This window comes from Hyaena hyaena, unplaced genomic scaffold, assembly GCF_003009895.1.
Source record: "Hyaena hyaena isolate Hyena2069 unplaced genomic scaffold, ASM300989v1 scaffold_170, whole genome shotgun sequence".
Lineage (NCBI taxonomy): Eukaryota > Metazoa > Chordata > Mammalia > Carnivora > Hyaenidae > Hyaena > Hyaena hyaena.
This window is the reverse complement of record NW_024080802.1, coordinates 2599680-2625350: the sequence shown is the minus strand read 5'-3', so window position 1 is coordinate 2625350 and position 25671 is coordinate 2599680. Positions and strand designations below refer to the sequence as shown.

At 38.8% G+C, this 25671-nt stretch overlaps 1 protein-coding gene and 1 long non-coding RNA gene across 4 annotated transcripts in view; both read right to left on the bottom strand.

Moving 5' to 3' along the window:
• KITLG (KIT ligand) overlaps positions 1-4342 on the bottom strand; it is an 82943-nt gene extending 78601 nt beyond the window's left edge. For all 3 annotated transcript variants that reach the window (XM_039240218.1, XM_039240221.1, XM_039240219.1), the window contains exon 1: positions 4159-4342. In XM_039240218.1, the coding sequence (XP_039096149.1) occupies positions 4159-4173 (15 nt within the window). In that variant the 5' untranslated portion in view covers positions 4174-4342. The remainder of the gene's footprint in view (positions 1-4158) is intronic.
• A 2260-nt stretch (positions 4343-6602) lies between these two features.
• On the bottom strand, positions 6603-19777 carry LOC120237067. The gene is made up of 5 exons (XR_005529846.1): positions 19550-19777; positions 17084-17222; positions 16345-16502; positions 9536-9637; positions 6603-6640 (listed from the first exon to the last, which is right to left on the bottom strand). It is a non-coding gene; the product is annotated as an uncharacterized LOC120237067 (long non-coding RNA).
• Positions 19778-25671: the final 5894 nt, after the last annotated feature.

Here is a 25671-nt window from a genome sequence, read left to right as displayed (position 1 = left end):
TTTGGTCCATTTGCTTTTTTGGGTAAGCATCATTTAGCTGCAATAGCCAGTTTTTCTTTGGTTTGTTAAGTTGCCAGCAAGGAAACTCTCTTCTGGGGGACAATAAATTCAGACTGTAACTATAGAAAGCCACAGTACTAGCATAAAGACCTATATAAAATTGTGTTTAGTCCTTTCCAATCATGAGAAGAAACTTTATAATTAGTTTATCATCACACAGTTTATAAAATGGAAATCCTAAGAAGTTTAACTATTTGCCTGAAGTCACTTGTCTTACCAGTGGTAAAACAGAAATTAGAGTTTAAGTCTTCAAAAGCAAGAGCCTAGGATCTTTCCATTACAGTTTAGGCACTTCCCAGACATGGATGGAGAAGGCACATGCAGTGGGGTTCAATGCAAGAAACTATCCTCCAATATTCAGACTAGCTACTTGGGCAGGGATTTTTTTTCCCCAATGTTATTTATGGTGATGGAAGAATTTCAATCGCTTATCATTAAAGAAAAAATGTGACTCACAATTGCTATCTTCAAATCAGTAGTTAGACATAAAATTTAGCAATTTTAATTGGTTTGGCTCAGGCCTTCAGATTTCCATATGGTTACCTTCCTATTAAATGTAATTGACTTAGCACTTGACTTTTAAAGTCTTGGCAGAATATATCAATTAAAAGCTATATAAATTAGAAGTATTCAAAGCATGCAATCTAAGGACAAACTTTAAAAATGCTCTTTTCATAATTGTTATTTTCCATAAACTTGCATTATCACACAGATGACAAACTTGATACAGACAAAAAAGGATTATTTTCTTTGGAATAACATAAGCTAACAAGCATTCTATTTGTTTCTTTTCAGAGAACTAATGTGTGCCTAAAATGGCCTTTCTACACAGTCTGCAAAATGAATTTCTCCTTAGTATTTCTAAAACTGACAGCAGTCATGAAAACTCTCAGAAACCATCTCAAAACTAAAATGCAAGTACAACATCGATAAACATGGCACCAGGCCTGTTAAACTGACAGCAGTTTTCTAATTGGTCTTGCCAAATATGCTATACAATTGTTATTTAATATACCAGTATATCAGAGCATTACATTGAAAAAAGTGATTACACATTGAAATAGATATTCTTTGTAAGCCAGGGACACAGTTCTCTTCAGAAACTAAAAATCACACAACAAAATACAATCAGGAATATGAAAAATGTGGGGCGCCTGGGTGGCTCAGTCGGTTAAGCGACCGACTTCGGCTCAGGTCATGATCTCACGGTTCGTGGGTTCGAGCCCCACATCGGGCTCTGTGCTGACAGCCAGCTCAGAGTGTGGAGCCTGCTTCAAATCCTGTGTCTCCCTCTCTGACCCTCCCCTGCTCACGCGTGCTCTCTCACTCTCTCTCTCTCAGAATAAATAAAACATTAAAAAACTTTAAAAAAAGAAATATGAAAAACGCAAAGTGCATTCATTACTATAGGCTGACTGAATTTGTTACAATTGCTTCTAAGGACTATTGCCTATGTAATTATTTTCCAAATACTAAAGTCTATCACGCATGCTAAATAAATGACAGTCATTTATCAAACCCCAAGTGGTTGTTGATGGAATTTCCACACTTATTTGGATTGAGTGAAAAGCCAGAGTGCCTGGTGTCCCTGGAATTCTTGCAGAGCTTGTAATTCAAGTTAAAATGATGATAATTAATAAATTCTCATTTTAGATCTTGGGTAATGGAAACGTATGGAACCATTTGCCTTAAAACAGAACTCTGGTTATCGATGTCACTTTTATAAATGATTAAACTGTTGAGCATTAATAGATATGCCTCCCTGGCAAGGAGAACATTAGATGCAGAACAAATGGCTTTACTTATTAAGGTCTAATTTCCTTATGCTATTCTCCATCTACATATAGTTGCACAGAAAACTTCTAACTTCTGGATTAGGAAATTTAAAAATATGAACGAGGATCTAATCTCCCTGCCCCATGTCCATGGATTATTTTACCGATTTCCTACTATTTCCAAGTGTCTTCGTTTTCAGTGGCAAGAATGTAGAATTGCTAGAAGTATCCTTAAAGGAAACCTTGAAGGTCATTAGATGCCAGGCAATGAATGCCTTCATTCAACAAAGGGCACTGCCCTCCTTTGCCTGCAAACTCTTTAACATCAGCAAGATTCCCGGAGGGCTTGCACTTTAACTTGGTTGGAGCAGGTCACATTTCTAAAATATTTAGCTGTCTCAAATGTCCGTGGTCGGCAGCACTGAGTCACTAACGCCACTGCGTTTCAGGCTAGATCGACCTCTTTCTAGTTTTCAATGGAATTATTCCATGTAATCCGATTTACACAGCCATTTAATCAAAGTGAGAAAGGAGATTACAGAGCTCACGTTTGTTTTACAAACCAAGGGTGCAAGGATCATCAATCCTGACTCTCAAAGTGACAGGATAGTACATCGTCTCCCTTTGGAGTGTTGGTCATTAACCTGATCTGTCTCCTGTGTTCTTGTTTAAATAGGAAAGTTGAGGCTTTTTTTTTTTCCCCTTTCTGAACTAGAAGGTAGCGGTTTCTGCACCAGATCCCAGCACTACTATTCACCTGAGGAAATGCTAATATAACAAGGAATTGGTTCTTCCCCCAAGCCCTCCGCCGCCCCACCCTTATTATTTCACAAAGCAGAAGGCTTGTACAAAGTCAGATAATTACATTAAAACTTGAATTTTGTTACCAGTCTTGAACATTTGCATTTCAACATCACAGTGTGGCGGCGTTCAATGCTTTGCCTATGAACCTGCTTGCAGGAGCAGCCTGTGCTCCGCTTAGTCTTGGGCGGCTAGCCTCAGACTGCACAAACCGTCTTTCTGCCAGGCAGCGTCCCTTCCCCTGACCTTTCCACACCTGTGCACGGAGCTCGATTCTTCCTACTTCCTTCTGAATGTGTACATTTCCCAGGCCTACATATCAGTTTAAAGTAGGATACAAAGCAACTCATCCAAGAAAGCATTTTCAGCTCAGGGATGTCTTGATTCTAAACTGACGATTTGGACAAATTCTCAATTTCCTTCCACCCGCTTCCCCCCACCACTTCCACCCCTTGGACACATTTCAGATATTGCTGTCTCTGAGAGATCCTCTTGGGGGTGAAAGGGCAGTTTGACCCAACTCGCGGCAGTTACGCAGATAGATTCCTAAGGGGAAGAAGTGAGAAGACGTATGAACTGCAATGGAGAAAGAGCCATGGGTGGGAGCACCTTGGCAGCCCTTTCCAAACTACAAATCAGATAGCTGCTTCAAGGAAAAAAACAAAAAAACAAAGCAAAACAAAAAAACGGTCTAATTGTACCCCTGGGCGGTGCTTTACCCACAGTGTTTATGTATAACGCACAATTTAGCAGCACTGGGAATTACCTCAATAACTATCATTAGAGGTGCCTATTTAAAAAAACAAAACAAAAACAAAAAAAACTTCTCTTCTGTAATGGAAGAAGGTGGTGCAGTGTGGTGGTATTACCCCATCTGTGGCTCTCTGGAAACTCACCCAGAGCCTCAAACCTGGCAAGCGCCTCGCAGAGCTAAGTTTCCCGGGCTGGCCGGGCAGGTTCTCCGCCTGGCGGAGCGCAGCTGCTAAGGAGCTCGGGTTGGCTTCGCTCCCGCGGGTGCACCCGAGCCCGCAGGAGCCCCACGCCCACCTGGAGGGCTGCACAAAACCCGGGGTTCGAGAGCGAGCGTGGTGCGCTGGGAGCTGTTTTGCAATCTGCTGGAATCCACGGGAGAACCTCTCGCGTGCAAAGAAATGCCTTCGCGTGAGAACTTACAAAAAAAAAAAAAAAAAAAAAAGGGAAAACACTCTCTCCGGCCAAAGAGCAGATTCTTCCATTTTACAGGAACTGCGGTTCCCTCCTGACAGCTCCAAACTTAAGGGCTGCAGCTCCAAACTTGACACCAGCTCTCTCTCAATGCTCCCACTCCTCTCTCTCTCTGGCTCACCCAGCCACCGCGTTTCGGACGCGCACGCCGCGCCCGCCTCCCTCGCACCCTCCTGGATCGTCCGGCGGGCACAGCCCCACTCGCCCCGGCAGCCGGTGCCGAGACGAGCCGGCCTCCCTCGGGCCCCTGGCGCGATATCCTGGGAGAGGCGGCGAGCTCCCAGCGCGCGCTACTCACTTGTGTCTTCTTCATAAGGAAAGGCAGCACTGTGATCCAGTCCAGGCAGCGGTGTGGCGACTCCGTTTAGACGTTCTGGAGCTCCAGCATATTGCACGAGCAGCGGCTGCAGATAGTCCACGCATTGGGTAGCCCGAGCGCAGCGCCCTCTCCACGGCCCGTGCTTCCCACGGCGCTCCCGGTCCCGGCGCGAGGCGGCGAGTGAAGCCCCGGCCCGCGCGCCGCCAGCACTTTTATACAGGTCCCTCCCGCCTGCTCCGGACACGCCTCCTTCCCTTCCGGAGCCCCGGGGAAGCGAGACGGGGCAGGGGCGCGGCGGGGAGACCCGGGAGGGCGGCCGGAGCGCAGCGAAGGCCCCCGAAGTTGAACAGATCGGGCCAGGCGCTTCCCCCGGCCTGGCGGCCGCCGGCGCACACCAAAGGGAAGCCGCGAGGGCGCTTCGCTCGTCGAGCTTACCGACCTGCAGCCGCCGCTCGCGCCGCGTGCCTGGCGCAGCGAGTCCCGGCTCGGCCTGTGTGCTCCGCCGCGGCTCACCTGGAACCGCCCGGGGACAGACGCGCGCGGGCGAAAGCTGGGGGCTCCCCCTTCTACCCTGAGGCGGTTCTCCAGGAGTTCGTTGGGTACCTAGCGAAGAATTCACCCCGCCCCGCCTTAGGGAAATTTAAAAAAAAGCTTACTTGGGATCTGTAGTTAGGCCATTGTCTTACCCCCTCCGTTTAACAGTTTCTTCAGGGAATGAATGAATATTTATAAATAAAAAAATTGTTGACTCAGGGTTAAGTGTTGGTAAGGGAGATGCTATTTTCAGGATGGTTTGCTGCTGTTTCCTTAGAAATAAAAAAATAAATAAACATAAAAGAAATGAACATCGAAAGAGAAGCGATGGATTATTAACAGTGCAGGTCGCTAACAGCAAGTGTCTGAAAAGCTGTACTTTTTGAAAGCTGTTAGAGAAATTTTTGAAGTCGGAAATAGAATGCAAAAACAGTGATAAGAGCTAACACCATTATGTAATACACTTAATTACATACCGGGTGCCATGCTAAGGACTTTTGTAGATTATCTTGTTAAATCTTTTCCCAAACCTATTGTGTACGTCCTGTCATTTTTATTCCCATTTTATGGATGATGATACAGAGGCTTATGTAGGGCAATTTTCCCAAACCACATCTAGTGAATGGTACAGGTTAATTGGAATCCAGAGCCCTCTGGCTATATAGCCCTTAAAAATATATATATACTCAGAACAAGTATTTTATTGTCTCTCCAAAACTCTTCTATATTTGTTCTTATAACTGGAAACCATTAAAAAGAATTTTATGAATTTTTTAAAAGAAAATGGTAACCAGACATAACATCAATAGATTTTTGGAACAAGAATAATACATGAATTTAGGAATTAGGTATTTTAATGAGAGGATTCCAAATTTGCATTAATTAGTTCAGTGTTCCTTTGTTAAAAAATGAATATGCCAAACTTATAACCATGAGAGATCAGGAAACCTTAGGTAAAAGTTGAAGCTCACAGGGCGCCTGGGTGGCTCAGTCGGTTAAGCATCCAATGGCTCAGCATGATCTACCAGTTTGTAAATTGGAGCCTGGAGTCCGGCTCTGTGCTGACAGCTCAGAGCCTGGAGCCTGCTTCAAATTCTGTGTCTCCTTCTCTCTGCCCCTCCCCGACTCACTCTCTGTCTCTCTCTCTCTCAAAAATAAACATTAACAATTTTTTTTAAATTGAGGCTTACTGTGCTAGTTTTCTATGTATGCTGTAACAACCACAATTTTAAAGGCTTGAAACAACACAAATTTATTATCTTACAGTTTTAAGGTCAGAAGTCCAAGATGGATTTCAGTGGGCTAAGTATTGGCAGTGTTGCATTCCTTACAGAAGCTCTAGAGAAGAATTCCTTGTCTTGCTTTTTTTGGCTTCTAGAAGCTATCCACATCCTTTGGCTCATAGTCACCTTCATCTTCATCAGTAAAAGTGAGTTGAGTTCTCACATCAAACCACTCTGACTTTCCCTTTGGATCCCTCTTCTACTTCCAAAGACCTTATGCTTATATTATGTCCACATGGATAATCTAGGAAAGTCTGCCTTTTTTAAAGTTAGCTGATTAACAACATTTATTCTATCTGTAATGTTAATTCCCCTTTGCCATGTAATATAACATATGCATGAGCTCCAGGGATTAGGATTTGACATCTTTGGGGGGTCATTATTCTGACTACCGTATTCATTTAATAGCAAACAAGTATGGGGACTGAGAAATGTGAATTTGGATTGTCATTATGCAGCCTTCAGCAAGTGCTTTGCTCCACATGGCTGGAGCTCCCACTGAGAAGACTACTTACTCCTCAGTAGTTATGAAAGTAAATGTTTGAAAAAAAGGACCGCAAGAAAAGTTCACAGTATTAAATAATTGTTTTTACTTTCAATCAGAATGGTGCTGTAAATCATTTTAAGCAGAAGTGGAAAGAAGCCTAAAAACAGAAGCAAGTATGACGGTATTAGAAAATCATTTAATTGCTGACTCCTCCCTGGTAATCCCAATCTTAACACAACCAGCCCTTCGGGGTAATTCTGCTATGCCAAAAAATCTTCCAAACACTTGCATATATATTATGCCTAAAGGATCTACACTCCTGAAACGTACTATTACACTCTAATGGAAATGAGTATGAGCAAGGTTGTTTCAGATTCTGCTGCAGGCTCTATGACCTTGCCTCAAATCATAGATATAACAGTGTGACATGCATAACTAGAAAGGTTCCCAGGATGGTACACAGATTAGTATTTTTATTTTATTAGAGGAGTACAAGTTAAAATGGATACATTTTAATTCTATATGTATATGATACACATATATATCACATCAAACAGATGATTCCAAGTAGTTTCTTAGAAAAAAATGTGAAGGGTCAATTTAAAGACAGTTTAATGTATAATATTAAATAAATAATAGCTAGTACTAAAGGAAGGTAAATGTGACAAAAATCATGAAGTTGGTAGAATTACAAAAGCTCAGTAAAATTCAATCTAACCATGCTAATTTTATGAAATCAATAGGAAGGAAAGACTAATAAATTAGACCAGGTTTAAAGAACCCAGGAAGGTAAAACTCTCAGAAATTCAGGTCAATTTTTTTTATTCAACCAAGTCATTCATCTCAGTACTCAATATATTCATCTCCTACAGTGTATGCTCTTACCCGCGTAATCCCTCCTTCCTTCCCTTCTTTTCCTTCCCCATTCTGTTTCCTCCTCCCACCTGCACAGCTCAGTCAATGGCCTTAGCCACATTAATGTCATCACTGACTTTCTTGTCCATAACTGTTTCTTTTATTTCCTTCATATTGCTGCACCACAGTTTTGCTGTAAAATCATGTTATCTGAAATCAGGTCAAGAGAATAAAAAAGCAGGTATCACAGAGATTAGAAAGAGCTAGTATGAATTCGAAAATTCTCCAGCAAGCTCATGAGGTAGTCCAAAGCAGGCCAGAAAGACTGAGGTCTTCCTTTGAGGTGGGCCTTTGGAGGAGACACAGGCCAGTATCCAGTCCCTTAGCAGAAGAAAACCAGGAGCTACTTAAAACTGAACAAGAGGCAGGGCTATGCCCCAAGCGGCTAAGGAGACATGGGGAGTATTTTCTTATAGAAATAGTAGCCTCCCATTATAGGGTTCAGGGAGTTCAACATTTGGTACACTGGGAAGAAATTCTCTCCATGATTATCGCATCTTTGCTTGCATTCTTTCAGTGCTACTTTGTCCATTATTCTGTTTCTGATTAATTGTTAGAAAAAGTTTTTGGTTTGGAGTTTAACATTTGCTGTTGTTAAGAAACAAGTTTCATTTTGGAAATAAGTCTTATAAGTCTTGTCTCATGCACGTGAAACATCTTTTATTCATTCACCATTTTGTGACTGCTCTGTGTCAGACACATGTTATTTTCAGAACCTTTAAAAAAAAAATGGCACCGTGAACTAAAACCGTTTTTGTCTGACCAGGCCAGACCAGAGGGTTGCCATCCATTCCCATCTTTGGGTGAGGTGGAAATGAAGGATTAGAACTGCTCTTTGATCATGCAACTTCCTCTGCTGAAAACTCTGGTGGCTTGCCATTATTCTTGGGATAAAGCAGTAAATACCTTAGCAAAGACTTCATGGCCTCCAGGGTTTGGCCCCTTGCTACTTCTCCAAAGTCCATTCATTTTGTGCTCCCTTGCTCCAGAGGCAAAGGCCTTCTTTCTGTTCCTCATAGTTCCTTTTCATTTCAGAGCCTCTGCATATCTCCTTCCTTTTGACTCCACTTGGATTGCTTTGCTCAACCCTTTCCTCTTTGCCTAAATAACTTCTCATTCTCATTAGATCTCAGTTCAATATTCTCTACATTTTCTTCCTTAGGCAGGCTTTCCCTAACTTCTGATTCAGTCAACTCCACTTTTATTATAAACTCAAGTGTGAATTTCTTCTCTTTTGTAGCATTTACAGAGCAGCTTAACCCTTTGTCTATGTGATTATTTGATTAAAGTCATGACTATCACTGTCCTCACTCATTATTTTATCTTCAATGTCATGTATGGTGAGCAGAACATTGTGAATCTCTTAATACTGATCTAATTAAGTTACTGATGCCAGGCATGAGGCAGGGATTGTGCCAGGTCCTTTGCTTATAATATGTCACTAACTTCTCACAACAATCATCTAAGGGAGATCATTTTTCTATTTGATAAATAAGGAAACTGAGGACCAACAAGATAAAGTAGTTTCTTAAAAGGTCCCTCCCAGGGGCGCCTGGGTGGCTCAGTTGGTTAAGTGCCCAACTTTGGCTCAGGTCATGATTTCACAGTTTGTGAATTCCGAGTCCTATGTAGGGCTCTGTGCTGACAGCCTGCCTCAGATTCTGTGTCTCCCTCTCTCTCTCTGCCTCTCCCCCCTTTCTCTGTCTCTCTCTTTCTCTCTCACAAAAATAAATAAATAAGCATTAAAAAAAAAAAAAAGCCATGCCTCTTACATGTAGTGTCCCCATAAGTTTTTTTTTTTTTTTTTTTTTTTTTTTTTTTTTTTTAAGAAAAGGTCCCTCAATCAGTAAGTAGAAAAAACATTGATCTAATCCAGACATATGGACTATGGTAAGTATGTTTTATCTGCCTAGCACACTTTGCTATTCTTCTTCAGCTACCAACATCCTACTTTCTTTAGAATTCACATGGATTCCATGTCTTTCAAGACAGATTGTATTTCACAAGGCTCTGTTTCCCCCATCAGCATTCCCACTGTAGGGGTGAGTTTAGGATCCAGGCCTGTCCAGTCCCCATATTGGTGAGATAGGGGTACATCACCTAAGGTGGACCAATCAGAATCCACGATGAGACTTACCTGCTAAAGTTAACTGGAAAGATCACCTCTTTCTTGTGCAGTTGCCAATCTACAAAAATGTAAATCCTCCTTTATCCTTACAGGTGTGTGATTTCACCAGCCCTAAAAGTGATGAAAAACATCATATTATGGAGTATTCTTTGAGTGACCCATATTTTTTAGTATTCAGGGAATATCATCAAACCCATTTGGTTAGTTCATTTTTTTTCTAGGTTATAAAAAAATATAAGCAAATATTGCCAAAGATATTAAATACTTAAATTATTGGTAGTTGGCCTTCTTTTTCCCTATATACTATGCCTAAAAATGAATCACAGGTCCAACTTAAAAATTAACAGTAAAGAATTACATTTCTGAAAAAAGTTGAGCCTGGGTAGTAATAGCAAATCAGAAGGATATTTTTAAAAAAATGTTTAAACTCTTGGGACACCTGGATGGCTCAGTTGGTTAAATGTCCCACTTTGGCTCAGGTCATGATCTCGCAGTTCATGGGTTCGGGTCCAGCATCAGGCTCTCTGCGGACAGCTCAGAGCCTGGAGCCTGCTTTGTATTCTGTGTCTTCCTCTCTCTGCTATTCCCTCATTTGCAGTCTCTCTTTTTCTCTGTCTCTCAAACAATGAATAAAACATTAAAAAAACTGTTTAAACTCTTGTGAAACTCTAGAAATGTTCATAATGTTAACTCAGAATGTTGTTTAATGTCAATAAAAATTGACCACATATCAAATGGTGTTTTAAATTGACAAAATAAAAGAATTAGCATTTCATAGACATAATTATAATAAAGATAGATCATTATACTCTACATTTATCAAATAATAAAGAAGATAATAACCATTATGATCCAAGGAAAATTTGCGATTATCAAGAAATTCTTTTTTTTAATAATTTTTTTTTTTTTTTATTTTGAGAGAGAATACGAGCAGGGGAGGGACAGAGAGAATCCCAAGCAGTCTCCATGTTGTCAGCACAGGGCCTGGTGCAGGGCTTGAACCCACAAACTGTGAGATCATGACCTGAGCCGAATCAAGAGTCTAATGCTTAACTGACTAAGCCACCCAGGTGTCCCAAGAAATTCTACAGGAATAAACTTATTCAAACATTCAGGCAGGAATATGAGAAAAAAAGAAATCCATGAATCTTAGAGAAGGAATTTCCTGGCATATTTAAAATTATTAGTTTAATTTTATAGAAATAAATCATATCATTTATTCATGTTTATTATTCATTAATCAATTTGACCAATACTTTTTAATACCTCCAATAACTAATTATTTTCTTTAAAACATATTATCCATTTCTGTTATCCACTTCTTACTTCAGAGTCTTAAACTATTTCAGCAGATCCACCAATGGTCCTCCTTGTCCTTATTTATTCCAGTCCATTTCAAAGTCACTGCCAACATTTCAGTAGCATCTGTAATAATCTGGTCACATCACCTCACTGTCTATAAATGTATTTTGATTCTCAGCATCAAAATCACTAGAGAGTGAAATCCAAAGTTCCTCACAATTTGATCACAATATCTGTAGCTCCCTAGACTCATCTATTGTACCAGCCACTTCTGTCCAACTAGTCATGTTGGACTTAATATTTTCTCTTTGACACCTTTGATATTATTCCTTGATCATGGAGTAGCTTTTTTTTTCTATTTTCTGCCTGAAATCTCCTTTCCATCATTCAAATCCCGGTTCAAATAACACTTCCTCTCTGAAGCACAGTGTCTCTTCATTCTTTACAACCTTAGTTAGGTTTACAATTAATGGGAAAATTAATTTGTAATACATGAGGCCTCACTCAGTGAAGGGGAAAAGGATATTGGTCACAATGTGATGAGTAAAAGAATAAAGTGAGCTGTGGGAATTTGATGTGAACATTCTTGAGAGAGAATATAAAATAGGGCTTGATAAAAATTAACAATGTTTTCATGTCATTATATTGGCGACTAAAAGTTTAACAAAGATTTTTTTGACTCAAAATTTATTTTTTAATAAAAGGAAAAATTATTTCAATTAACTTATATCAACATTTTGCTGGTCTTATTCTAATTCTCTGAGGTTACAGAAGCTGTTATTTCACAAACACGTAGTTTTTAAACTATAAGACAATTTTTGATAAATGTAGTTTACACAGTTAATCTATAGATGAAGAAACTGAGCCCACAAAGGGCTAACTTGAATAAGGGGTAGAATCCATATCTCCAGAACTGACTTATGAAACACTATGGCTAGTCCAAAAGCACAACTTCTAAGGAATCAAGATCAAAGAGTAAATATTCCACCCTAGTTTACAGTAAAGAGTGATTTATCAGGCTGCATGGGTGGCTCAGTCAGTTAAGCACCCAATTTTTGTTTTCTGCTCAGGTTATGATCTCATGGTTGGTGAGTTCAAGCCCTGTGTCAGGCTCTAAACTGTTAGTGGGCTCTGAACTTGAGATTCATTCTCTCTCCTTATCTCTCTCTGTGTCCCTCCCCTGCTCATGCTCTCTCTCTCTCTTGCTCTCCCTCTCTCAATAATCTTCAAAATACAAAAAAAAAAGTGATTTATTATTTTTTGAAGAGTGATTTATTATTAATAAGCAAATGATTTAAAGATTATTCAGAGGGGCACCTAGGTGGCTCAGTCAGCTAAGCATCTGACTTCAGCTCAGGTCATGATCTCACAGTTCGTGGGTTCAAGCCCCATGTCAGGCTCTGTGCTGACAGCTCAGAGCCTGGAGCCTGCTTTGTATTCTGTGTCTCCGTCTCTCTCTGCCCCTCCCCCATTCATGCTCTGTCTTTCTCAAAAATAAACATTAAAAAACTTAAAAAAAAAAAGATTACTCAGAGAAGGATTTCTAGAGAAGAAGAAAAATTGAAATTGATTTTTTCAATGATATGTGTATTCTGCATATTCTATGTATATACAGGGGTATTGAATATATATGTTTTTAGATGCTTAAATACCATGAGATATTACCAATTTGAAATATTTTACCAGAGATTCCCCTTCTCCATGACATTTTAAAAAACATATCATCTAATTGTACATTTCTGCATAATTTTCCTGGTTATGACTTTCATATATGTCTCATAACTTTTATGTGTATTAGAAAATTAATTAATTTACATTGTGTTTTTGGCAGTGACGTTATCCTCTTCAGTTATCTGATTTTAAAAGAGATTCATGGCTCCAATTGTGTCAATGTTCTTTTTTATATTCTTCTTTTGAAATGTGTGTTCTCTCACGAATCACTTAAATGAGAAGTTTCAAGCATGGCTTGACAAGTGTTTTCTGTACAACTCTTGAATGCCACAGTTAATAAAGAGTAGAGAAACAGATAAATATACTACTTTGTAAAGCTCTATGGCAAGATGTAATTCAACTCCCCTGGTTATCTCTTTCTACAAAAAAACTAGAAACAGGGAATATTGGAGAAACTGTCACATTTTTGGAATTTCGGGTTTTTTCTTTCTTTTTTGAAGGAGTGGTAGGTGATAAAGGATTTGTTTGAGATTAAGGTGGCTAGGCAACCTTAGGCAAGAAAACTTCACTATTGTGCATTCCACAGTCTGAAATAAGCATTGTGGACACTTTTTTCCTTTTTTTTTTTTTTTTTTGGTGGATGTGCAACTTAATTAGATGAGTAGCAGATTTTTCATGTCTCTCTCAGCGTCATCAGACCACTTATCAAGTTTGGATAAAAGACATTTGTTCACAATGTACCTCATTGTCTGTGTTTTCCCTCAACTAGAAACGATTTGCAATGACCCCATCTTGAGGATCTTGACCAGTTTTCAAACTATGCTTCAGAGGCCTTGAGGGAAGAGAGGGCTTTCAGAATTTAGAGATCCAACCTTAAAATGGCTACTAAGCCCTAGACATCATCATCATTAGTCACATACACAAGGCACCCTCTCCCACCTTCCTTTTCTTTATTCTGCTTCCATTCAAAGCTGCCACCCCATGTTATGGAGGCTTCCATGGATAATCCCAGGTACCACCTTTCTTATTCTGAAGACTATACTCCCAGTGAGACAGTGTGAGAGAGTAAATAAAAGATGATTGTTGTCATAAGAATTGATTTTTAAATATGTACTTTCATTTATAAAGAAGGCATGCTTAAATTGAACTGATTATTCCTCTGATACCTTTCATTTACCTTAAAATATGTAGGATATTGTGTGTGTGTGTGAGTGTGTGTGTGTGTGTGTGTGTGTAATATGATTGAAGGTACATCCCTCAGGTGCTGTTAAGTATTCTATTTAAAAATTTCAGTCCAGGGCTAGCCAGCTAGCTTTCTAACTAGCTTTTCATGCTCTAGAAGATATCAATGTCAGTACTTCTATTATCCATATCTATACCATACAAATTTACCTTATTCATAGATGTTGGAAATATGTTCGAAATAAGAGTGTCAGATATCACTCATTAATAGCATACTATATGGCAAAATAGGCAGGGAAATGTTTGCTTATTGACTTACACCATTCATGTAAGAAAGGCTCACTGGTAAAATTAAAGCTCTTCAGGATACATGGTTTGGATAAAATTGCTTTAGAGGCATAGAAAGGAATAGAGTATAAGAATTAAAGGAAGTCTGGAGCCTTTGGTGGTAGAAATGGTGTGTGAGACTTGAGCCATAAACCCACTGATTCCAGTCACTGGTGTGAGAGGATTTCTAATAATGTGTTTGTCTTGAGTATATAATTCATGCAAGATGTTAATGAAAGCACTTAACTGTACAAAAAGCTGGGACTTTATCAAACTTTAAGGAATATTTTGTATGACCTGAGTTGTGTCTATTTGTCAATATATTGGTCTATATGTGTTATAGAATTTGGTTTGTGATTTGTTTTCAGTATGACCTGATGGCCACATAATATGCCACCAAGAACCTAAAAGTTGTTCATATTAAATTGGCTTGAGGTCAGTTCATAATTGTTTTTGGAGAACTTACCAAATGCTAAGTGCTTTGCATGTATTATTTAATCTTTATAGTAATCTGTACAATAATCCTCACAATATTCTTAACACAATTGTTACTTTTTGGTTGGTAAACCATTTATGCATAGGGTGTTGCTAATCATTGCCATTATTTGGAGAAAGAGAAGCAAGATGATCAAATCCAGCTAAAGATGGGTACAATTACCCTGTTTTACAGATTAGGAAATTAAGCCACAGGGAGCTAAGTGACTACTCAAGGTCACAGAGCTGGAAAGTGACCAATTTTGGATTTAATTTGTGCCTGAGTGACTCTAAAAACCCATCCTTCTAATCATGATGTTTTGCTGCATCTGTTAATGATTCTTCACTGTTAAACAGAATAACCTATGGGTTAAGAAGTAAGTTAAATATTTTTAATGCTACAGTATTTACATTGGAGAGTTTTCTTGTGTGGTCAAAAGGTGGAAAATAACTTGTCAAGTCCTAGGGCATGCTGGGTAGTTGTCAAGACTATAGGATAATTAGACACCTTTCAAAGGAGTATTCTCAGCGTGGAAAATGTCCTTAAGGACTCTGGTTCAAATGACTGATTTCATGACAATGAAGGACTCCGAAAGCGGAACAAGGTTCTTTTATATAGACCAAAGGAAATAGTTAGGTTAGCATTGAGTCTTTTCAGGGCAAACACTGGAAGCTGAAGATTATCTGTGCTGATTTTTACACTAATCCCTGTTACTGGGTTTCTCGCTACCTGACCTTAGTATAGGTTGTACAATATCATCTCTGTAACCTTTGTGTTTGTCGGTTTATCTCGATCAACTATCAGTGCAAAGTGAGAAGCTGCCTTTCATCTGGTTTCCAATGGTGCTAACTAGAAAAGGAGAAACTAAAAGTTTACCCTGAGCAGAAATAAAGTGGTCAAGGTATTAAAGCACCTAACAGTGAATCTAAAGAAGGTATTTGAAGAAGGAAGGCTTCCTAGGGAGAAGGTTCACTAAAGGATATTGGCACCATAGGACATTGCGAACAAAGAGGGTAGGCTAAAATCTTGATTTGCAATGGTACAAAGTTTCCTATCTGAACTTCAATAAAGAGTTTTTGTCAATTCATTCTTATGCTGGAGCTGTTCTCCTAAATCTAATGCATCGAAGTTCTGGCATCATTAGGAAAGATAATCCTAAGAGTTCTTAGCAATATAAGCAGAGCTGGCAAAAAAAAAAAAAAAAAAAAAAAAAAAAAAAAAAAAAAANCAAAAAGGAAAAAAGAAAGTGTAATGCTACATATGCTTTCCTCTCTGGAAAGAAAATAGAACAGGTCTGACTTTTGGAGACCAGCTAAATCAGATGGAAGAGCAGAAAGAGGCTAGGAGAAAGCGAACAAGGGAGCTGTAAAACACAAAATTATTTATTTACAGCTGTTTATTAGATGAAAGGAAGAGGCACATATCACTTATCTAACATGTTTCATTTTTTATTTATTTATTTTTTACGTTTTTTAAAAAACTTTTATTTATTTTTGTGAGGCAGAGAAAGAGCAAAGAGAGAGGGAGACACATAATCTGAAGCAGGCTCCAGGCTCTGAGCTGTCAGCACAGAGCCCGACATGGGGCTCGAACCCACAAATTGCGAGATAATGACCCAAGCCAAAGTTGGATGCTTAGCTGACTGAGCCACCCAGGTGCCCCAAATATGCTTTATTTTTTAGTAGAAAGAACATTAACTTTTCAGTAAATAGATTTGGGTTTAAAGCCTGGCTTTACCACTTCTACCTGGGATGTTTAGAGCAGATTCTTCAACCTCTCTGAGCCTCAGTTTCCCCAGAGGTTAAATGAAGCCTCCAGAATCTGTCTCCCAGCAGTGTTGGAGTCTGTATTTGTCACTAACCTTCTGTTTTTGGCTTTGGGCAAGTCACTCTCCTGAGCGTCAGCAGCTCCATCTTTAACATGGGAACGGTAATGCTCCCTGGTTCCACTAGAGAACTTTTCCCCACACATGTGGACCAAACATACAAGACCATACAAAAGCTCTTGGTGGCTTTTGTTCTGTCAAACCAGAAGAATAATGACTACCTAATAGTGGCATTTTAAAGATTAGACAGTAGTTCATGGTAGCTGGGCAATATATGGTGCATAATAGGTATGCAGTAAATATTAGAACTACATTATTAGAGGAGCCTGGGTAGCTCAGTTGGTTAAGCATCCGACTTCGGCTCAGGTCATGATCTTACAGTTCGTGAGTTCTAGCCCTGTGTCTGGCTCAGTGCTTATAGCTCGGAGCCTGGAGCCTGCTTTGGATTCTGTGTCTCCCTGGCTCTCTGGCCCTCCCCTGCATATGCTGTCTCTCTCAAAAATTAATAAACATTAAATTTTTTAAAAAAAGAACTGCACTATTAAATTTATACATGATCTACAGGTGGCATTGGCTTATTCAAAACTTGCTTTCATAGAAAAAAGAATATGCCACAATAGATGACATATGAGATAAAAATTTCTCATATTTAAATTGTGTTCTCCTTTTTTTCCCAAAAGATAATCATATCCTCCTAGAGAAGGACACACATATATCATATCCTCTATTTTCCAGAAAGGAAGGCTGAGATCCAGAGAAATTTAGCAATATTTACCAGAGATGATGTGACTTCAAGTAGGAAGTTAGGCTTGGACTCTGAGTTCCTGAATTCCATCCTAGTGATCTTACAACATTATAGTCTCTCTGTTCTGTGGGTTTGGCACACCTTTGCAGAAATCCTCTATTGTGGTAAACTGTAAAAGCAAAACAAAAATAATTAAAATAGGCTTTCCTCTTATGAGCTCACAATGTGTTGATATCCTTGGCTTATTGTTTCAGTTTTTTAAATGTAAAAAAAAAAGAAAGAAAAGATAATGAATTCTCTGTAACTTTTGGAGAAGAACAGAGAGAACACACTTTTGCTAAATTGAGTGGACTCGTGCCATTATCAATTTTGAGCCTTGACCTGATTTCAGACCCTTAAAAGTTGAAAATTAGCAAGATGTTTTGGCATTTTTCAGAAACGAATATTGAAGCTTCTAAAAATTACAAATCAAATTCATCAACTTTAAATAGCTAAGGAAAAATATTTTGACCAACAAAGAAAATTGGAATATCAACAAAATTATTTAATTTTCTTTGAAAAATGTCTGCTTACAGTACATAATTACTTACCACATATCGTTTAAAGCATTGTGTTTATAAGAATCAAGCCCAAACTGGGTTAAATTCCTTAATGTAATTTATTTTGCCGAGTAAATATTGTTTGATAATTTTTTTGCATTGTTAGAATATTTCTAGAAAGTATCAGAAATATAAAGCATTGTGTAAATGTAATATGCTATCTATTTTACTTCAGACCAACCTACAATAATTTAATTCAACCTATAGTACCCATAGAGTCTACTCTTTAAGGCATACTCCTGGCCCTAAGATAACCAAGGTCTTTGAGGAATTCAGTGTCTGAGCTTTATGATAATAAAAGCATATAGTTAAATTTATTGATCTCTTGCATGTATCAGCCACTCCATGCCACTGCTCATGTTTTCTTATTAGTACCTCCAACAACATCCTTTGGAGATATATTAACACTATTTTATAGGTAAGGGAACAATGGCTTAGATTAAGGAATATATCCAGGGACACACAGTTCATAAATGGCTTAATTTATTCACCTAATTAATATACTAACTCAGATATGCAGACACAAACCAACACGCTTACACAAGTAGACACAAAAACTTGCAACTTTAAAAAAAATCTATGAATATTTTTTTTTTCTCTAATTGAAGCCAAGGTGTTCTGTTAGTGTTGTTTTTCTGTCAGCTTATGCTTAAATAATGACTGTGTGATAGTGTCATCATTGTTTTGCAGAAAGGACAATGTGTTTATAATAACAGAAGAGCACAAAAGCCTTTCAGGGCTATTAAGTCCAGCCTCAAATGCAATGACTCGAGCACTGCACTATGTTCATTTTTTTAAGATAAATTATAACCAAAATGATATTTAAATTTTCGGTTGACTTCGTAATAAAACTCCTCCTCCTAAACCATATTTGTGTTTTTCTTAGAGAACTGTGGTAATAGCATGCTTTGAATATACACAGAACTGTCTTTTATAAAAGGATCCCAAACACACAAGGCTGGAAAACCTCAGACGTGTGCATGAGCAACACACATACAGGAGGGAAATTCAGAGAAACATGAAGCTTAAAAAAAAAAGAATAGACTCCATCCCCCCCCATTTTATTTAAAATTTTCGGATAGAAAACTCTTGGTAGAACATATGGAAAAGTAGAGATTCCTAAATCCATTCGTGCATTTAAAGAGTAGACTGAGCGACTATATTAGTTTATAAGGCAGCCATAACAAATTGCCACTGACTGGGTGGCTTCAATAACAGAAATCTATTTGCTCAGGGTTCTGAAGGCTGGAAGGGTTGGCTTCTTCTACGGCCTCTCCTTAGCTTGTGATGGCTGCCCGCTTGCTGTGGCCTCCCATGGCTGTCCCTCTGTGCATACACACCCTGGGTATCCCTTTGCAAGTCCAAAAGTCTTATTATAAGGGCAGCAGTCAGATTGGGTTAGGGTCCATTCTATTGGCCTCATTTTAGCTTAATTACCTTCTTAAAGGTTCTCTCTACAAACAGAATCACATTCAAGATACTTGGGATTAGAGCTTCAACATAATGAATTTTTAAGGAACACAATTCAGCCCCTAACAGTGACCTTTAGCTGCAAAGAACGGAGAGTTCTTCCAGATGTAAAATTTCGTGTCTCTTCTACAAAATTTTCACTGCATATAACTTGACCACAATCTAATTCACTATACAGTGCTTTTCTATATTCAAAATGACATTCCTGTTTTTCTGTGTTCTGCAGAGTGAGATCCCCATCATATCGACTGGGTTTCCCTCAGAACTTAAAGGGAAATTTTCACAATGTCTGGAGCCCTAAATGTTCTGCAAATGAAGGAGGAGGATGTGCTCAGTTTCCTTGCTGCAGGAACCCAATGATGTGGCACAGGCCTTGACTTCCAAACAGCATATTACATTGGGGTGGGGTGGGGGAGCATGGAATTACCTCATAAATCTGAAGAGAACCTGAGAGAAGCTTCTTCTGGTAGCTCCTGCTTTTGTTACCACTGAAAACCCAGCTGATGTCAGTGGCACATCCCCCAGGAAAACTGGCCAGCGCGCTGGTTTGCTGCTGCCACTGTAGCCATGCCTGTGGCTGGCTCCACAGCTCCCGGAACCTTCCCTAAGGAGATCCAGATAGGTTCTGGGAGCCGCGACTTCCTGTGGTTACCGATCCCACCTTCGGCTCACAGAGGCCTCCCAGGTTAACCCGCCCGCGCGTCCCTGCGCTACAAACGCTCGCGTCCGCACGCACGAGGCGCGCACTGCGGCTCCCTCCGAGTCGGTGGGGTGGAGACTGCCCTGGGCAGTTCTACGCGTGCACCCAGTGGCCTAGCGTGAGCCCCGTGTGAGGGGACGCTTGATCTCTGCAGAGATCCTGAAGGGATTGGGAAGGAAATGCAGGCCGCTGCTGAAAGGACCATGACCACGAAAGAATTTTAGGGTGAATGGACTGCTCTGGCTCCCAAATTTACTGTAACTCAACCTGAGGTCGCGGAAGAGTGAAGGCCTGCAGGTGTCCTCTGGGCCTCTGCCATGGTTCCCTGCTGGAGTGGAGCGCCCAGCCTGTGCCTCAAGACTGACGGCAGCGACCCTGCTCCAGCTACTGAATGGGTAGGAGCAACCGCTGCGCGGTCTTAAGCTCTTCTTCCACACACTTTTTTTTTAAAGTTCATTTATTTGGAGAGAGAGAGAGAGCACGCGCGCGCGCGCGAGAGTCTTGAGCACCAGGCGGGGTGGGGGGAGGGGCAAGGGAGGGGAGGAGAGAGATGAAAGAGAGAATCTCAAGCCGATTCCGCGTTGTCAGCACAGAGCTCCATGGGAGGCTTGGACCCACCAACGGAACCGAACCTGAAAGCATAACCTGAGTGAAACCAGGAGTTGGATGCTCAACTGACTGAGCCTCCCAGGCGCCCCTCTTTCTCCACGCACTCTTAAACAGAAAATGAAAATGAGATTGATGGAAAAGAAATAGTTTCTAAAAAAAAAAAAGATATTCCTGAATTAGTGGTAGTAGGATATTTTATATCTGTGTGTGCATGTATAAATGCACACACTAGAAGGCAGAAAGATAGCTGTGGTTATAGCTACCTAGTGTTCACTCCCACATTTACAACCAAAATATGCATCTATTTGTTAATTAGACGTAACCAAACGAATAACAAAAATCACATATGATCACCATGCTAGAAGCAGTCTTTTTAAAAATGTATTTGACTAAGTTTCTCTTTTAGATTAACACAATTTCATGCTACATTAAGCCTGATTTTTGGGTATATTTATATAGACTGAAGTAAATTATCTACGGGTGTACTGAGTTAAAGGTCATCCCAAGTACATTAAGCAAGGGCCTTGCTGTTTTGGATTCAATCTTCCGAAAGTGGCTGCAACAACATTTCCAATACCACAGGACCTTGCAACCTTCAGTCAAGAGGTGGAGCCTGTGTCTCTGCCTTCCCCCCACCTACATCTTTAAAACTGGGTGGGCCTCTGAGACTGCCTCAATAAATAGAAGGTAGCAGAAGGTATAATATGGAACTTCTGAGAACAGGTCAGAAAAGACTATGTAACAGTTATTTTTATTTGGTTATTTGACTATTTTTAGGCAAGGTCTTCAAATATGTTTGATATTTTAATGCTGCCTATAGTTCAAAATTTTACTTAATTTCTTTTTAATGATTCATGTGTTAAATATTGATATTCTCATCTAATACATTTGTTTGCCATTCGATGTAAAAGAGCCATCTGTTTTTCTTGTGGAGGTAATATATTATGAATCTTGAATTATTCTGTCTACTGTCTTAAAGCATGACATAAACCAGCAAAACATACTGAAATGTTCGTTAATAAGTTGGCTCTTACTAGCTGTGCATATTTTGATTTTCTAGACCAGTTTCCTCATTTATTACAAAATGGAAGATTATATCAAATCAGCATACGATCATTAAATTACATAAGACATTTGTTGTAATGTTCTGAATCCCTCCTTGTAGAGATTCAGTAGGTCTGGAGAAGTGCTCAGAAGTCTTTTTTAAAACTAAAAGAAAATTTTTTAACAGGATCTTGATAGGACTCTATGGTTAAGAAAGTTTTTGGAGTAATCTGGAGTTGTGCAATTCTTTAGGAAGATTTCAAAATCAGTAGAATTACATTTAATTCTTAATCATCATTGATAATGGGAGCAAGATGCTAATAATTCAAGGGGGTGTGAATAAATTCCAGATTTTGTACTTCTGGATTTTAAGTGAGTTTTGTATAATTTTGCCTGCTGTTATATTGTCCTAATTATTCTTTCTTGTGAGTTATAAAATTTAGTATTAATTGTAAGAACCTTCTCAACCATATACAGTTCCAGCAAAAAAAAAAAAAAAAAAACTTTTTAAAAGATACACTTTTCATGAGATTCAGTCATTCCACTCCTCAAGAGAAATGAAGGCATATGTCCATACAAAGACTTGGATACAAATGTTTACAAGTAGTAAGGCAAACAATGAAACAACCCAAATTTCCAATAAGTAAATGGATAAACAAAACCATTTTGTATACATATGATGAAATATTACTCAACGATCAGTAAAACCAACTATTGATCCACATAAAATCATGGATGAATCTCTATAAAAACAACTACACAGAGTGAAAGAAGTCAGACAAATAAATATAGTCAGAGTACATACAGTATGATTCCATTCAAAATTCCAGATCAGTTTTTGCCTGGGGATACCGGTGGAGAGTGGGTAAGAGGAATACAAAAGTATTTGGGAAATTTTTGGTGTGATGAATATGTTGGTTACCTTGATTAGTCTGATGGACCCCTCAATATCCACATATATTAATACCTATCAAATTTTACACATTAACTATGTCTCTTTTCTATGCCAAATATACCTCAAAATAGTTTTTAATATAATATAAAAATCTTTAAAAATCAACAAAAGGTGTGTGAGAGCTATGCAAAGAAAATTTCAAAGCTTAAAAAGCATACAGCATCTATGGGACAGTTTATTAAATTCTTCGAAGAATTTTTATGCTTCTACTGAATGACGTGATGAATATTTCAGTTTCCAGTTTTCATAATTGTGTAGTTTGGGGGTATTTTTTATAATGAGTTTCCCTTAATTTGAAACTAGATACTTGATCAATTAATATACATTCATGCCCATAATGAATAATCATACATAATTTAAAAATTCAGGTGTAACCAATGTTAATTTATTGCTGGAGAAATAGTCAGTCTGCTGTTTTGCTAAAAATTGTAGTTTTCTAGCCTCATTTACTACCAGCTAATTACTCAGCATAAATGTTTGAATCACATTATGATGCAGGTTGTGGGTAGTGAGATGATATATAAGAATCAGAGAAACTTTGAAATCAGATAAAGGAGTGAAGACTCAAGGAACTCTAAGAGAAATGATAAATACATTTAAAGAATTACAAGAAGAATTATTTTTAAAAAATGAAGAGTTACAAAAAAATAATAATAAAATCACAATCCATCCCACATGAATTTCTGGGTGGGGCAGGTCATCACTTTCAATGGATATGTATTGCATTCCTATAGATCTCTTGTGTCTGAGAAGACCAGGTATGTCCAATGGGAAAAAGGCTGTTCAAGATGACATTTGAAGATAGGATATAATCTGAACATTAGGATTACATTTGGAGAAAATAACATTCCAAATGAAAGGAATTATGTGAGTCAAAACAGATGGCCAAAAGTGCCAGATGCCTGTAGAAAATTTTGACTGGTTCAGGTTGGCTGCGTGAGAGCCAGCACTTGGAGTATAATTGGAGAGGTAAACTGAGATCAGTTTACCTGTTTATTTGGTTAGACTTGAGTTGGTAAGCAACAGGGAACCGTCAATGTTGTTGAGCATTTTCATATCATGATAAGATCTATATTTTAAGCAAATAATGTGACAGTAGAGTGAAGGAGAATTTGAAGGAATGGGAAAAAATGTTTTTTGCTCTAAATGGTTTTTCATTTTTGAAATGGTCACCTGTTTACCAAAAGATGCTGTTTTCAACAGATCACATTGCCTTTATTAGGGATGCCAAGAAAGAGAGTTACTGATAAGAAATGGGATGGGTTGAACAGCTAGTAACTGTACAATCCACCTGTAAGACTTGGGTTTTCTTATATTCTATCATACTGATCCTACCAGATCATACTCTGGATGAGAGGGATATTTGTCTCCCCTGCTGGGGCAGCTTTTGGCAGAGGATACTCCCTTGCTAAAACAGAGTGAGTTAAAAGAGGCAGGACTATGAACCTTGGCAGACAGAAAGTATTGGGCGAGAATAATGATACATCTGGAAATTAGGTAAAATAGGGATCAGCATACAAGTTTAAACTAGGCAGTGAATTAAAAATAATTACGTGGGGTGGTCACGAGGTATGGGGTTGGGATAGGAGAGGAGAATTTGTAGCATGGTGTAAATTTCCTTGGTATAAATACTCCTAACCACAACTAATTTCAAACTATCAAAGTGGAATCAACAGGCTCACAAATTTTTGAATTTTAAACAATCTATTCTTGTGAGCATGGGCCAGCTCCAGCCTACTAACAGTACTGCCCCAGAGATTTGTAACTTAGGCAGGGATAATGGACCAGGCATCAGGGACTTAGGCAAATAGTCTGGGTGAGAAGTTGTCTGAATCCAGTCAAAGCATCTGGGTGATATGCACCAATATCATCAGTAAGAAAAAGCTAGCTGTTTTTTTTTATAAATATTTTTTAAAAATAATTTTTAATACTTATTTATATTTGAGAGATAAAGACAGTGTGAACGGGGTAGAAGCAGACAGAGAGGGAGACAGAACCTGAAGCAGGCTCTAGGCTCTCAGCCATCAGTGCTGAGCCTGACGTGGGGCTCGAACTCGCAAACTGCAAGATCATGACCTGAGCCAAAGTCAGACACTTAACCAACTGAGCCATCCAGGTGCCCCTGTATTATTGAAAGTAATATGAGCCATGGCTTCCCTTTGTTCTTTTCCTTCTCTGTGGGGTAGGCCAGAGGTAGGTGGAAGAAAATTGGAGTATCTACTTGAGTCATGAGCAAGGAACCTAAGAATCATCATATGGCAGTCACTGTCTTCTTTCTCCTGGATAGATAGGATAGGTTTCTGGGTCATTAGTAGGGCTTTGGCTCCTCCTTTTGATGAGAGGCTTCATTCTCAAGCCTACAGCTTGACAAGTATGGAATAAGTAAAAATAGTCACTGAAGGAAAGCATTTCTCCATCTGCTAGTGAGTTGCCTGCTTCTAAGCAGCTTTAAAAATGAGATAAATGATATAATTTGTACAAAAGTCTTTCAACTTCTCTCTCTCTCTCTAAATTCTGCCTTGCTTAAAGCAAGCTATCATTCCCAGTAACACCATTCATAAATATGGTATTATAAGAATATTCTTTAGCTCACATTCTAGAATGAGAGGTTTCAGTGTTTAAATATGTGAAATGAGGGATTTCTGGGTGACTGAGTCAGCTAAGCATCCAACTCTTGATTTCCGCTCAGGTCATGAACTCACCATTGGTGAGATCCAGCCCCTCATTGGGCTCTGGGCTGATAGCACAGAGCCTGCTTGGGATCCTCTTGCTCTCTTTCTCTGTCCCTCCCCAGCGTGTGCACACACACACATTCTCTCTCTCAAAATAAATAAATAAACTTAAAAAATCTGTGAAATGATTTTATTTCCAGAAGAAATTTACAGCCTAAATAATAGTAAAAAAAATTCCCAAGTGACATGATGACTGTAGTTTTCATCTCTTAATAAATCTTTTAAAAATAGCTGTCCTTAACATACCATTTTTTATGAGTTAACATTTGTGTCGACTTTTAGTAATGATATTCCCATTGATAATTTCTGCCAATTAGAAGTTTAGAGAAGCCTAGAGAAAGCCAGAATGTCAGTAAAATAACCAAATATAGTATTTAAAGGATCCAAATTTTGTTAAAGAATGAAACTAAAAATTTCTTCATTAGACTATTCCCTTTCCTTTCAAATTTATTTTTGTCGTACTAAATATCATTATGTAAATAATTGCGGAAACAGTGTTTTCTAAAGAT